At 36.6% G+C, this 16,163-nt stretch overlaps 1 protein-coding gene and 2 pseudogenes across 1 annotated transcript; 2 read left to right on the plus strand and 1 right to left on the minus strand.

Moving 5' to 3' along the window:
- Positions 1 to 5,234: 5,234 nt before the first annotated feature.
- On the plus strand, positions 5,235 to 6,429 carry LOC120131285 (F-box/kelch-repeat protein At2g44130-like). The gene has a single exon (XM_039148301.1). The coding sequence runs from the start codon at positions 5,287 to 5,289 to the stop codon at positions 6,337 to 6,339; it is 1,053 nt and encodes a 350-aa protein (XP_039004232.1). The 5' UTR covers positions 5,235 to 5,286; the 3' UTR covers positions 6,340 to 6,429.
- A 165-nt stretch (positions 6,430 to 6,594) lies between these two features.
- Positions 6,595 to 8,576, minus strand: LOC120131248 (annotated as a pseudogene).
- A 1,064-nt stretch (positions 8,577 to 9,640) lies between these two features.
- LOC120131264 overlaps positions 9,641 to 16,163 on the plus strand; it is a 28,353-nt pseudogene continuing 21,830 nt past the window's right edge.

The raw sequence follows: 16,163 nt of genomic DNA on the forward strand, positions 1-16,163 counted from the left end.
CACGACAGAGTTCACGCATCAGACGGCGTGCACGTGCTATTAAGTCTCCGTATACCCCAATAGTGCGAAGACACCGCAAGAAGAAGCCCGACTCGCCTATCATCCATCAAGAGTCCACTCCTATCGTTGAAGAGGCCCCTATCATTCCTCGAGAGTCCCCTCCCACCATTCAAGAGGCCACTGTCATCGTTGAAGAGGTCCCTCCCATCATTCAAGAGCCCGATTCACATGGCGTCATATGTAGGATTCTTGAGAAACCCTCTGACGTGCCGGACATGATGCATTCAAGTTGGCTCTCGTATGAGTTACCGGCCAGTACCATACCGGTATCTGAAGAGGAGAGGAAACAACTACCGGACACAATTCTGGATAACACCCTTTGGGCTAAGACCGCAGTTGATTTTTATCTACACGAGCGAAGCCAGGGGTGTTTCACTGACATATGCAAGCTCAATGATGATATCTATTTGTTGCTTGATCGGTCTTGGTGGGGCGTATTATTAGGGGTCGAAGACAATGGCTATTTCGATGGAGGGGTAAGTCTTATATTTTTCTTATATTTTCATTTGATTAATTTGTTTAAAAATTAATGTAATTCACTAATATATGTATTTTTTTGTAAAACAGCATATCGATGCGTGGGTGTCACGTCTACTAATAATTAGGAAACTTAAGGAAAATAAAAGAAATACACGGTATACAATATGTTTCAAACTAGCATTGTATTCACCTAAATCATTATTCTATCATAGTTCACAAAATGCTCAGATAACATTCCAGAAGTAAGCACTTATATAAACATTTAAAAGGACAACATATATAAACATTCCAGAAGAAGAATAGTTTACTTTCGCAACACGAAACTTAAAATCGCAACGCGAAATGACTATCGCAACGCGGAAATGGCTATCGCAATGCGAAATGAAAATCGCAACGACAAAATCGCAACGCGAAATGAAATCGCAACGACAAAATCGCAACGCAAAATGAAATCGCAACGATAAAATCGCAACGCGAAACACAAATCGCATTGCGATTTTCATTTCGCGTTGCGATTTTGTCGTTGCGATTTCATTTCGCGTTGCGATTTTGTCGTTGCGATTTTCATTTCGCATTGCGATAGCCATTTCCGCGTTGCGATAGTCATTTTCGTGTTGCGAAAGTAAACTATTATTCTTCTGCAAATTGAAACTTGAATGGATTGCATTACTTCAACCAAAAGACAAAAACAAAACCAAAAACAAATACTAACAAAAACAGATTGGCAGCAACCGAATGAATTACGAGTATGAAAAATCTTAAACTTACCTCGTTGCGTAGAGTATGAACCTCATTCTGCAACGATTCTACCATCTCACGTAGAGCGGCTACCTCACCGCGTAATGTAGACACCTCAACACGCCATGCACCATCGTCTTTGCGTAAAGTACCGACCTCCTCACGCAAGGCATTGACCTCATCACGTAACTCCCCTAACTCATCCCGTTGAGGTGGAGAACAGGGAGATAAACGTCGTGACATCTTTGCCGGTCGCCTATCTTGCGGTGATGGTGGAGAAGAGGCTCGATGATGTGAAAGAATAGGTGATGGCTGTCGTTGTGGAGGTGTATAGCCGGGTCGATCAGATGATGGCTCTAGGTGAGGTGATAGCTCTGGGCGAGGTGATGGCTCCCGAAGTGGAGGCTGCTCATCAACCGTTCCATCAAAAAAACGCTTACTAGCTTGACACCAATCAGTGGCAAGCTCAGCTTCCGTGGGTGTCAGCCTCTGTAGAGGAGTGTTGGCCTGCTAACAATATAAAAGCTTAAACAAAGTTAAATGTGTACTAGTAATAACTTGTTTATAAACATATGGTAGTATTTATGTTAACTTACATTATTTATTGTCGTATACCGTAGTAAATCTTCCCATTGCAAGGTTCGTTTCCTCTTCCAGGAAATAGCCCTGGGAATATTATTTGAAGTTTTTATTGCATATGTCTTCATGGCGGGAAAGGCCTCAAATATCCAAATCTACAAACAATAATAACAAACATTAGTAATTGTTAAATAATTACTTATAATTTTGGAAACATTATATAAAATTCTTACCTTAAAGGCCCAAATAAAGCCTGTCAAAGTGTATTTGGAACCATCGCCATGCAAACTTTTTCGATCATCCAAGGCAGACGATAACTTATTCCATGTAGCTTTCCATAAATACGAGCCCCACGGAAACAGGTTCCACATTTAGGTCTTCTACCAATTTGATTAGATCATTTGGAATAGGTTGTCTGGCCTCTCTGCCTAAAAAGCGGCATGCAAAAGAATTAGAAGGCATACTCGGACAACGTCGACGTCATCCATCCGAGTAAAACCATCTTTATTATTCAAAAATCTTGTCAGGTCTTCTACGTGTAGACTCGTCCTCTCCAGCTCAGGAAAAACCCGGGATAGCCATGATGGGCGGGTAATGTGTCTAGTGTACCGACCTACATCATCGTGTCCGAAGCGTAGACCGGTGATTAAGCAAAACTCCTCCCGCCCAAAACACGTATACGCCGGTGGAAAATCAAACCATATCTCTTCATCACGACGTTGTATAGTCTCTGGTAGATCTCTAGTCATGGTTTGAAGAAACAGGTGTGTCAACATCGCATCTCCACCGGGATGTTGTACTTTCAGCCATGGCCCGAAGCATGTATCCTCAAACATTTTTCTTTGTGCAGGTGAAAGCTTCGACGCAATTGTTTTGGCCAGGCTGACTTTATTTCTCAAGGTCAATTGAGCCGAATAAAAGTTCTACAAAAACAATAAACATACTAAATTAGATATACCAAAAACTACACTGTGAAGATATACCAAAAACAATAATAAACATAAATAGTAGTAGTTTATTCTTCAAACTTAAATATGCAACACTGTGAATTTCGTATTTGTCTTTGTTTTTGGTTGAAGTAATGCAATTCATTCAAGTTTCAATTTGCAGAAGAAGAATAGTTTCTGAAAATGAAAATCGCAACACGAAAATGACTATCGCAACGAGAGATCGCAACGCGAAACTAAAATCGCGTTGCGATTTGCATTTCGCGTTGCGATTCTTGGTTGATTTAATAAGCAATCTAAGTGAAATGGTTAATCTATTATTGAAATTACCAGTAAACCTATCATCAATTTCAATATGAAAAACCTAATAATAATGCAAAAATTTCAAAAAGAAAATAATTAAAAAAACTAACCCTCGTTGGTTGATTTGGTTGATTTTCCATTTCTGATTGTTAGGGTGGCTCTGAGAGATTTAGATAGACGGATTTCGCCGGAGATGGGGACGGATTTCGTCGGAGATGGGTGAGAGAGTGAGAGATGGAGATGGGACTGAGTTGTGATTTTAGGTTTTAGGTTATGAGTTGCGATTACGGGATATACTGTGGACAGTTCAGTGTTCCAATATATTTTATATTCATGTTTGGAATTTAAAAATAAAATACTTGGCCAGGATACTAATGGCGCTTTGAAAATCGCATTGCGATTATGTATTATCGCGTTGCGAAAGTCAGTATCGCGTTGCGAAAGTAAGTATCTCGTTGCGATTTTTTATTATCGCATTGCGATAGTCAGTATCGCATTGCGATTTTCTCAATTCGCGTTGCGATTTACTTATTCGCATTGCGAATTTCCCAATTCGCGTTGCGATTTACTTATTCGCATTGCGAATTGGGAAAATCGCAACGATACTGTAGACCATCGCAACGCGATTTTCAACTATCGCATTGCGAAAATGCAACGCGTATTTGCGATAATGGAGATCGCGTTGCGAATTAGCGATCGCATTGCGATTTTGTTGGTCATTTTGGCAAATCCGGAAAAAGTTGGTTAAAATCGTATATTATATGGGATTTTTGGTCACTGAGGTTATTTTTCTCATATAAATATTGCAATTATATGACTCTTTTAAAATATATATTTTTCTAATAGAACCTAATCTATGTTGAAATATATTTTTTATATATAAAATAGATATAACTATTATAATTATTTAACTAATAGATTATGTCTTAAAGCTCAGTTAAAGAATTAAATTGTTCATTTCAACTTGTTAGATTGCGTAGAGATCGAGACGTTATCATATCGACTTAGAATCAATATCGTGTGAACATGATTGGATTTGCATTATAAATCTGTATTTTTGGATTGAGATTTTTCAGATTTTATTAGGTATTTACTAATCTTACTAACACTAATTGATTTTTTGTACTTTGATCTTTGGAGAAGATCGTTGGATTATTTTTTCACTACACCGTAGTATGTATTCACATCCCAACAATAATCATTTAAATTTCATTTATATATAATGTACTTTACTTTATATATTAGAGTTAATTACATAATATGTCCTTAATTTATGATCTTCATTCTAAATTAATCTGTTAACTTTTTTTTTTGAATAAGTCCTACCTAAGGAGAAAAGGAAAGATAATTTTACTCATAATAGGTATTGAAAATTCACAATATAGGAAAGACGAAAGGTGACAATTGAGACCTCTTAATCAAATACTCTAAAATTTATTAACTAGTCCCTAAACTTTTAACATTCTAATTTCATTCTTAAACTATGACTATTATTTTAAATTAGTTCTCAATTTTTTTAATATTTTAATTATATCCCAAAATTTTAACATTTATTATAATAAGTCCCCCAACTTTTTGAACATTTTAATCTCATCGCAAACTATACAGATATACTAATCACATCCATTGTTAGTAAAACCGTTAGACCAAACCATATTATTATATGTTTTAAAAAGTAGAATTTAGATTGAATTATGAATAAAACTAATTACCTATTTGGATGAATTTGAGCATGAAATTATAAGATTCAAAATTTTGAGGACCTATTCAAAATGAGAGTCAGAATTTAGGGATGAAATTGAAATGTTCAAAATTTTTAAAAACTAATCAGAATAAAAATTATAGTTTAAGGATAAAATTAGAATATTCAAAATTTTAATGATCACTCTAAAATGAGAAATCATAATTTGATATAATTAACTCTAAATTTTGTCTTTTAGAATTGAATAATAAAATTCAATATACAAATGAAGTATAGTGATAAATAAAGCAAAAAGGTTAACCACCTTAATAAATTACAACTTGGAAAAGCTGAGCCGCAGAAAGTTACATGCACAAAAAGAAAAATAAAGACGAAAAACAGTACAGAAAAAAAGGCGACAAGAACAGGCATCTTCACCACTGCACATAGGTTTTTGTTTCCCATTATAAATAGCGTCCTTTCACTTGCTATCTCACCATGTATATCCAAAACAACAGAATGGTCTCTATTGAGTTATCAAACGAGCTGATTCCAGGTTTACCTGAGGAACTTGGACTCGAGTGTTTGACTCGGTTTCATTATTCTACTCAGCGAATCGCAGCCCTTGTTTGCCGACGATGGCAACAAATTATCCAAAGCAGACACTTCTACTATCTAAGGAAGCGAACCGGACATACCCAGAAAGCGGTTTGCTTAATTCAATTGCGTACCGGTGGCTTCGATTCTGATGGGTCTAAGCCAGTAGGACAACCCAGATACGGTATCACTGTTTTTGATCCAGTTGGTGGGATCTGGGGTCGAGTTGATCCGGTTCCGAAGTACCCTTACGGGCTTCCTTTGTTTTGCCAGATGACAAGCACCGAAGGAAAGCTTGTGGTGATGGGTGGATGGGACCCCTCAAGTTATGATCCAGTGAGGGACGTCTTCATATACGATTTCACAACTCAGAGGTGGAGACAAGGTAAGCAGATGCCAGGTACACGATCATTCTTCGCGGCTGGTGGGTTCGAAGGACGTGTTGTCGTGGCAGGAGGTCATGATGAGAACAAGAACGCTTTAAATACAACATGGGAATACGACACTAAGCGTGATGAATGGACCGAGTTGACTATGATGAGTCAAGAGCGAGACGAGTGTCACGGGATGGTGATCGGGTCGGAATTCTGGGTGGTGAGCGGTTATAGAACGGATAATCAAGGAGGATTTGAGGAGAGTGCCGAGTTGATGGATTTGAGGACAGGTCAATGGAGTCGAGTTGAGGAAGTTTGGAAGGCGAGCCAGAGTCCTAGGTCTTGCGTAGGAGTCGGGAAAGATAACACACTCTTCTTCTGGGGCTACCGTGGTTCGAGAATACGGGTGGGAGCATGTGCAGTCCCGTTGGGGGAATGTACATTTGTATCTGGATCAGCTTACCAGGGCGGACAACAAGAGTTCTTTTTAGTCGACAGACACGAAGAAAAATTCAAGAGCATCCATGTTCCCGTCCAGTTTTCTGGGTTTGTACAATCTGGTTGTTCTGTGGACATCTAATTCTAAGTCTAGATGTAAACGTATAACTGAACTCTTTTAAGTTTATAGCCATCCATTGTGAACTAGGCATGTTGATGAGTGTACCATGCTTTATTTGCATATACATGTACATGGGTGTAAAATATCTTGTAATATAACGCACGAATTACCCATACCTTGTATGTTCTCTTTTTGTTCAATGGGCATCAACAATGAACAAATACGGTAATAAACACAACAAAAATGTATCTACTTACCAATTAAGAAACAAGGATGTAAGAAACATGTTCAAAATAGTTCATTTAAGGATGTTTAACATCATTATTAGCGACGACCAGAACAGGAACTAAACAATCAACTTTGTTCTCAATCATATAGTAAGATTTATTATCACACACACAATACCAATCCTCGCACCATCAAATCAGTCCCACCTAGAATAGTCAACACTTCCACTCCTCCTACTACTAAAGGGTGACCTTGAGTACAATCATTACATATTAATCCTCACACCATCAAGTCGGTCACCTGGAATAATCCACACTTGGGCTCCTACTCCTACTATAGGGTGACCTCGAGTATGATCGTCCTCTATAACTCCCATCTCTGGGTGAAATGGACCTACGCCACATTGAAAGACCACATTAATACAACCATTCACAAACTATAAATGATTACAACAAAATTGATGAACAGCTTACCTTGAGTACCCCCTTCTCCTAGGAGAATAATAGTCTGGACTGCGGGAGTAGCTTTTATCATATCGTGTTGATCGAGAATGACAAAGTGGGGAGCGCCTATATGACCGGCTCCTGTCATTAATATCATGCACATACATAACACTTAAGTTAAACATTAACATTGTCCAAGTACAACTTTATACCCAGAAATCCTTAATAACAAATACAAATTTCTCGTCTTCCTAAAGGATCTAGGCATTACAGAATAAGAACATCAACTGAACAGGAGCTAATTTGGAATTAAAAAATTAGTGGGTAAAATATGGACTTGCATTACAAAGAACACATGCTTACCTTCTCCATTCTCTTGCCCTCATTTCTGAAGGTTTCTTCCTGTTTTCCTCAGCAAATACAACAGTTAGTTCTCGTTCAAGAAGAACATAACCATCCATATGATATTTTGCATCAGCAGCATCAGTAGGATCAAGATACTGAACAAATCCAAACCCACGTGGTTCCCTGCATCCAACATCAGGTAGCTCCCATAAAAATAACATAAATATACAAACGGAGGATATCAGACTTCATAAGCCACAAATGCTCACCGATTTTCAAAATCACAAACATGATCTTGACTCCAGTAACATGGAAAATCTTGATATCAAGCCAATGCTTCATACAGTACAAGTACGTGACTGCTAACCTTGTGTAGCCAAATTTTAATTGAATTGATTTTCTTCAAGACTTGCAATTCTTCATAATGAGTTCAAAATCAACTTCCTTCCAACTTGATGTAAAATTAAGATCATCTTGAACGGTACTCATTACTTGAAAGCGTCTTCAACAATGTACTCTTATACTTCATAGGTGTCTTCGACACAGTACTCTTAATCTTCAAAACTTTCAATAAAAAAAACCAAATTCCAATAAACCAATGTAAATGACCAGAAAAATATCCCATGATCTAAAGCCTTAAGTGGGACAGGATAAAAGACAGACAAGTTGTTATTACCAGAAAGCCACACATGCATACACACTGAGTTACCATTTTAAGGAATACAATATTATACTTACCCAGTATAATAATCTCGAGGCAGGTAGATGTCCTTGAGGCGACCAAATTGCCCAAAAGGTCCACGGAGATCTTCTACCCTGCACATGAAGCACAATTAGAAATTTATTAGCTCTAAGAAGACAACTTGAAAGAGACAAAAGTTTAACTTGTATTAGGACAAAGACTTTTTTGTTCTCACAAAAGACACACAAACAAAAGCTACGTTGTCATGTTTGGGTGTGAAAAAAATGATTAATGCAAAAAATTGAGGTCTTTAGGCTTTGCATATAATCACTACTATGAAAACAAAAACCAAATACTGCTATCATAGAACCGACTCAAGTTAAGAGGGAGACAATTCAAACCTGCAATCATGGGAAGGTTGCGAACAAGAAGACTTGTGGGAAGATCTCTACTACGACCTCCATATCGACCCCTAGGGCTAGGGCTGCGATACCTCCTACCATAATCCTTGGTGGTGGACTGTAACTGTAACTTCTACCCCTCATTTGCAACAAACCTGAGAAATTTGAAAGCATTAAAAAAGCTAAACTAGTATTGCAAACCGAAAAGGGAAAGAAAAAAAACCTGACAATTCTACAGCTGCAATGCAATGAAGAATGTATAAATTTCAGCAAAGCGTAAGAAATAAAATTGCATTTAAAGAATTTCATTGTTCTTGAGCGAATACAGACTTGATTTTGAATTATTAGACTTTTCTTCGAAGATAATTCAAAAAAAAACGAAAAAAATAAACGAGAAAGAAGGTAACAATTGAACTGAGCCTAAATTTACAAATATATAAGCATTCATAATACTTTTTCCCCCATATGCTTGGAAGCTAAGTAAAATTCTGTTTCTAAATCCCTAAATCATTTTTCAGCCATGAAAAATATTTCTATAAAATAAAAGATAATCAATACGCAACATAAACTACTGACTACACTCATAAAAGATTAAAAAAGAGAAGAAGCAAAAGTACTGAACATGTAACAATAGAAATACTACATCGGAAAAAGAAAAAGAAAAGAAAACATTAAAATTACAGAATTTTGAAGAAAACAAAATCTAATCAGGACATTATACCATGACATCTTAATGAAACAATAAAAGAGATTTACGAATAAAAAAATTAAAGAAAATGAAGAGAGAAGTGACTGCGAGAAACTTAACTGCTTCGCGAGCAAGACAGAGAAAATCCCAATCTTTCAATTGTTCTATCTTTCAGAGAGATCAAAATTCTTCATCACGCCTTTCTATAGAATTACCTACCCTCCAGATTCAAACTCCAGAAGCTTCCTGCTCTACGCATCCTTACCGTCCACGTGTTTTCCATAAAGAGGATCAACGGCGTTGGCTTGGTTGGATCCACAAATGGGCCTTGATCCAACTAGAACATAGCTGAAACCTAAGGACCCTTGTTTAAAATGGTGCCCAAAATTAAAAGCCTTTTTAAAACAAAGTGGATCCAAATAGGCCCATCAATAAAATCCGACCCGACATTGCCAGCCCTAGCAGCGGCGGCGGCGGCTTCAAGTTCTAATAAAATGTCACTTCTATATGTCTTAAATATCTCTAAACCCTTCTTCTACTCCTAGGTTTGCTCCCACAGCAAAAATTTTCCTAACCCCATACCTTTTCTTCTCGTAAACGAAGTTCGTTCTTTCGGATTCTCCTGTTTTATTTGAAGGAAAATGGCGGGACCTTCGAAGAAATTTCAGAAGCAAAAACCTGATGTAAGGAAACCGAAGTTCAATAAAGCGTCCAAGAAACAGTTCAAAACGAGGAAGGATTCCAACGGCGCTGTTAAGTCTGAGGGTGTAGCTTTGCAGCTTGAAGACGATGTCCCCGACTTCCCTAGAGGTTTCTTTTTATTATTTATTTTCCTTCAATTTTCTGTTTGGTTCCCTAGGAAAAATAGATTGTATTTGAATTGAAATTACAATTATTAATTTGAAACGTTATCGTTATTTTGGTTTAATGAAACGGTTGGCGATTTGACAGGTGGAGGGAGTTCCTTGAGCAAACATGAACGTGATGAAATTCGAGCAGAAGTCGATGCGGAATTTGAGGAAGAGGAGCTGGCATTGAAGAAGAATAAGAGGAAGAAACCACAGAAAAAGAGCCAGGTTATGTTGGATGACTTGGGTTCACTGTTTGGTGATGGCATTACTGGCAAGCTACCTAGATATGCAAATAAAATAACTATGAAGGTATAAATCCCTAAAGAAACTTTTTTGCAATCAAGTTTAATTTGTTTTTTGATCTTTTGTGTTAAGTTGTTTCCATCTAACCATAAGCTCTGTGTTGGAGAATGTAGTCCTATTGGCGGTCATATATATTAGAATATAATTAGATACCAAGTTTCAATTGTTTGTTGTTACTTTCTTATGTTACCTGCTTTAAATGTTAAATTTCATCTGTTAATTTTTTTTTTCTTAGCCTTCCCATTGCCTCCCCCCCACCCCAAATACATCAGTGTTTTCTGTTCTTATTTGTATGTTCTCTCATGTTCCCATAGTAGGCTGTGTGGTAGCATATGATGATTTAAGTCTTACTAGTTTATTTTCCTTGATTTTCATTAAAATTCAGCGAGCTTTCATTAGTTTATATGTGTTAGGATCTTTTCTAACTTCATAAATGAACTTGTTTTTTCTTTTTGGTGCATGTAGAATATTTCTCCTGGAATGAAGCTCTGGGGAGTTGTTGCTGAAGTAAATGAGAAGGACCTTGTAATTAGTCTTCCAGGTGGCTTGCGTGGTTTAGTTCGTGCCGGTGATGCACTCGATTCTGCTCTCAGAAATGAAGTTGAGGTACACCTGCATATAAATGTGTTTCTCAGGGGATATAGTTATTATTGTCTTGTCCCCCCCCCCCCCACTTTAGATGTACTCCCATTTTTTTTCTTAGCAAGTCATGCATTCAATTGTAGCATTGAGTTTCTTAGGGGATGAACTTTTTCTTGACCAGAGTAATGAAGGGGATTTCCTCAAAAATATATTCTACCCGGGACAGCTGGTTTCCTGCATTGTGCTGCAGTTGGATGATGATAAGAAGGAGATTGGCAAAAGAAAAATATGGCTTTCCTTGCGTCTCTCTTTGTTGCACAATGGTTTCACCTTGGATGCTGTTCAAGAGGGAATGGTATGTTGATTAATCATTGGAGAATTGAATAATCCTAGCCATTAAATAATTATTGTAATTGAAAAGCTGTTTCAGTTTAAGAAATTAGACAATTTATTTGAATCTCTTTTTCATATTACATCTGTTGTTGCAAAAATAATTCTCTCAAAGTTAACTATGAGGAAAGATAGTTTTGTTTTGTTTTTTTTAATTGTTGTCTTTGCAGATTCTCTTAAATTCATATTGTAAGGTATCACAATTTTTCTATTTTGAAGCAGCTTTTAGTTAACCTAACTAAAATTAGTTTATATTCTCATATTGATATCCATTTCTTAAGCAGATTATCTTGTCTAAAGTGTGTATGTTAGTTTGTCTTATTTTATCATCAGCTTGAATGGCGAAAAATGGTTAACCAAAAATTTATTTTCTTTAAACTCTTTTGAAAGTTTCTAGATATAAATATTATGAATTCTTGAAAATTTTGTTTTTTTCTAAATATTGAATGGATTTAGATTCCATTATGATCTATTATAATTTATAGTATTAATTATATCGACTCATGTTCAACTATGCAGAGCTTTTAATTGTAAAATGGATTAAAAGATATAAGGTATAATACTTTCGTTTGATGTGCAGTACATATGGTGGCTTTGTTTAGGAATATAGATTCTTAGGTGTGTTTTCTGGTAACTGAAGTTGTCTAGGTTGTTGATTTTGACATAGGTTTTCCAAATTCCAACGCTACATTTCTTTGACCGTTTTGTTTTACAATACACTTGATGTTGATTTGGTATATGATGTAGATGTAGTGACTTTTCCTTTTACCGTATACGATCACAGATTCTCACTGGATATGTAAAAAGCATTGAAGATCATGGTTACATTCTTCACTTTGGGCTATCTTCGTTCATGGGGTTTTTATCAAAGGATCACCATGCCGGTATATATTTTGACTTATTATATACTTGTTACTTCTCCTTCGCCAATTGTCTCTTCCACTGTTTTTGAACCAAAGTAAAATCTTTTGGCTTTTTATTAAAGGATTTTTTCGAAGTTATATATTTCCATCTTTGAAATTAGATTTGAAACATGATTTAAATCTTGAAGTAGTTGTAAGAATGTGAGGGAACACATGATGAAATTTGTGGGAGTTTGGGACAATGTCGTAGTTGAGAAATATTTGTTCCTGATTATGACCACTTTAGATCTTTGTTAATCATTAAAATTTAAGAAAAGCCATGCACTGCTAGTTGTTTGCAATCAGCAAAGATATTGGTCATTTTGGTTTTGAGTATGATCTTTCTCTTATGATGGGTATGAAGGAGTTAATGTTCAGTTTGAGGTGGGTTTGTAATTGCAAAACCCAATTTTTTGTCCACAGTAAGAAACTAGCTATGCTGAAATATCTATATAGTTTCATGCAAGTTTCCTGGATTTATGTTACCAAGAAAAGCTTTTCAAAAATTAAATCATGGTCATGCTTTGATAAGAATTTCAGGCCTCGTTAAAAACCTCCCTCTTGATTAACGGTGCTTGTAGGTAAGCTCCTTAATCAGTGGAATGAGGAAAAGAGTGCCTTAGGATTTTATTGAACATAACAATAGTATACATAAAATACATCCCTGTAAGTGCACTAGACACAGGCAGGTAAACACAAGGCAACCTTGTGACCCCTAACATCAACTTTTTAATCACCAATTCCTTCTTTAGCTAAGACATCAGCCTCTAAGTGGCTGTCCTTTACCATCTAATCACGCCTTCAAACACATTAAGCAAATCATGGTCATGTTGTTATGCAAGTAGTTAAAAAATATGAAAATATATTATCCTCCTTACCTATTTATCTTTCTATTTTCAAGATTCCATCTAAGATTTGTCAAAAATTAAACTCTTTGATGGCGAATTTTTTATGGGGTGGAGAGGAGGAGAAGAAGAAAATGCATTGGGTGAGTTGGAATAAGATTTGTAAACCAAAGAGTGGAGGTGGTCTAGGAGTCGTTGATTTGAAACTTACTATAGAGCTTTGTTGGGAAAGTGGGTTTGGAAATTTGCAAATGATAAAGATTCCTTGTGGAAGAATTTCATATGTTTAAACATAGTGTTAGTTGTAACTCTATGGATGTCAACAAAGTCTTATCTCACAAGGACTCTTGGATTGGAGAGGTATTGTGAATAGCTACATGAAGGATTTTCATTGGAGGATGCATTAGATCACATGCGAGGCTACAAGTTGGGAATGGAAATTCGATTTCCTTTGGAATACATGGTTGGGGATTTTCCTTTGAAAGTTCTTTTTCCTAGGATTTTTGCCCTTTCATTAATCAAGGGGGTAAGGTTGCTGATTTTGGTCACTTTGATTCGAATGGATGCGAGTGGAATATTAAGACTAGGAGGAATTATGTGACTGGGAAGTGGTTCAACTGGTTGAATTATTGGATAGGCTCAAGGATATCAAATTAAATGATCTTTGGGGATAGTATGCTTTGGGACGATGTGGGTGAAGGGTTATATTCTGTCAAAGCTTGCACGAAATCATTCTACTCAGCTGATGAGGATCCCTTTAGGTGGACTAAATGTGTTTGGCAGGGTCGGTTCCTCCTCGAGTAGAGGTTTTCCTTTGGCAAGTATCACTTAATAAATTAGCGGGTTAGAGTGGAATTGAAGAAAAGGGGGGTTCCTTTAGGGGAGGACATTCAATGCCCCTTTGCAATCAAGTTGAAGAATTAGTTCAACACTGTTTATTTCCTGCCAGTTTTCGTGGGTATTATGGAACAGAATCATAGGTTATTGGGGTATCAAGTTAGCCTTACCTGCTGATCCGTCTTCAGCTCTAAATTCATGGTCTGTTCTGAGCTTTATTCTAATATGTGGAAGTTTATCCCGGGGGCTGTTTTTATGGTCAATTGGAAGATGCGAAATGAAATTATTTTTGAAAGAGGTAAGTTGGATACATCCTCATTGTTTTTCACAATTAGGTTAAGGTTAGCGAAATGGTTCTCGCTATGTATCCTTACTCTATCCAAGTGGATTCTTTAATTGGGGATCCTTCATGGCTGATAAATTTCAGCCACTATGGATTTTAACAGGCCTGTGCTTTGCTGGAGTCCTCCTCCAGTCGATTTTTTAAGTTTAACGTGGATGGGGCTGTGAGTTGTTGGGATGTTAGCTGGAATGGGGAAGTCCTCCTCCAGTCGATTTTTTTAAGTTTAACGTGGATGGGGCTGTGAGTGTGTTGGGATGTTAGCTGGAATTGGGGAATTCTAAGAGATTGGAATTGGGTCAAGCTTATGTCGTTCTCAGAAAAATTAGGTTCTAGTCCTATCATTTTGGCAGAGTTGAAAGCTATCAAAAGAGGTTTAGACATCTTTGTGGCATCAGAATGGGTATTGAAGGGTAGGCTTATTATTGAAAGTGATTGCAAGTTAGCCGTCGATTGGTTGAAATTTCAGGAGTCAGTTCCACTTTATTTTTAAGTTTGTTAAGGATATTGCGGATGCGGTTTCTGAGAATGAAGTCATTGTGAGGTGGATTCCGAGAAGTTGTAATAGCGAGGCAGATTTGCTAGCTAAGGAGGGGATTGGGTAGTGGTTCACTTTGTTGTACTAGGTTCGGAGGTTTATTCCGAGGGAGTTATATGAGTGTGTTTAAGTCTTATGTATCTTCAACGAGTGGTTTAAGTATGTAATCTTTTTTTGAAATCAATATATTGAGGTACTCTTTCCTCCTTCCGCTAGTCGGTTCTAACCTCATGGTAAAGGACTACTAAGAAGGAGGTTTTTAATGAGACCTACTATTCCTATAAAAAAAAAATGAAAATAAGAGGCTTATTATTGGTTTTAGGAGTTTCCTGGGATATATGTCAGGACCACTGATTTTTTTCATGTTTTTGAAACTTTCTGGCTTGCTTGGGAGGGTGCTATAATCCCTTTACCATGTCTGTTTGAACTCATAAATATTGCATCCATACATTTGTTTTGGTTAAATGTTTCCTTTTGGTAAATTCTTTCCATGTTTTTGAACATTTTGGCATGGTTAGGAACTGTGCTATATTTTCTTACTGATCCATTTTCATGTTAACTTCTTTTAGTAGATTCTCATAACCCATTTTCTCTTGCACTTCTCATAACCACATTTACATATGATACACAAAAATTTGTTTTGGTGAACACTTCAATGTTGTTGTAAACTCTGTTTGCTTTCTTTTCAGAAAGCAAGGACGTTGAAGTGAAGACAGGACAATTTTTACAAGGGATTATTAAGCGCATTGATAAAACTCGCAAAGTTGTTTATTTGAGTTCTGACCAAGATACCGTGTCTAAATGTGTGGTATGGATCTCTCCTGCCCTTGTTTTTATGGTCTAGATGGTTTTTCTCTTGTTTACACTCAACACGCTTGGTTGTTTACTTATGCAGACCAAGGATCTTAAGGGCATTTCAATTGATCTTCTTATTCCTGGCATGTTGGTTAATGCTTCGGTGCGGTCGACCCTTGAGAATGGAATCATGTTATCGTTCCTTACATACTTTACTGGAACGGTAAATTCTATGATTTCCATTAGAAAACAGTCTCTAATATGTTGATTGAATTGAGAGCAGGTTTGTTTTGTACAGGGGTACAGGCTATAATATTTTCTTACCTTGTTTGATATATACAGGTTGATATGTTCCATTTACAAAATAAATTTCCTAATAAGAATTGGAAAGATGATTACAACCAAAATAAGAAGGTATTTGTATCTTTGACTGGTAATTGCACCATTTCTTTTCTGATTACTGTGATCTCTTTTCACTTTGTGTCATTGAATCAATTCCAAACATCTCTCTGAAGTTGATATGTGATCTTTTACATAACATAGATCTTGTATTTTAACTTTTTCATCTTAAATGAAACAATATTAAATATTTTGCAACCATGTAGTGCATGATATACTTTGTTTTCAATTTGTTGTTTTGGAATTCCTCTTCTTGGGTTGCATGTTAGGCATTAG

Source organism: Hibiscus syriacus, unplaced genomic scaffold (genome assembly GCF_006381635.1).
Source record: "Hibiscus syriacus cultivar Baekdansim isolate YM2019G1 unplaced genomic scaffold, ASM638163v2 tig00110551_pilon, whole genome shotgun sequence".
Taxonomy (NCBI): Eukaryota; Viridiplantae; Streptophyta; class Magnoliopsida; order Malvales; family Malvaceae; genus Hibiscus; species Hibiscus syriacus.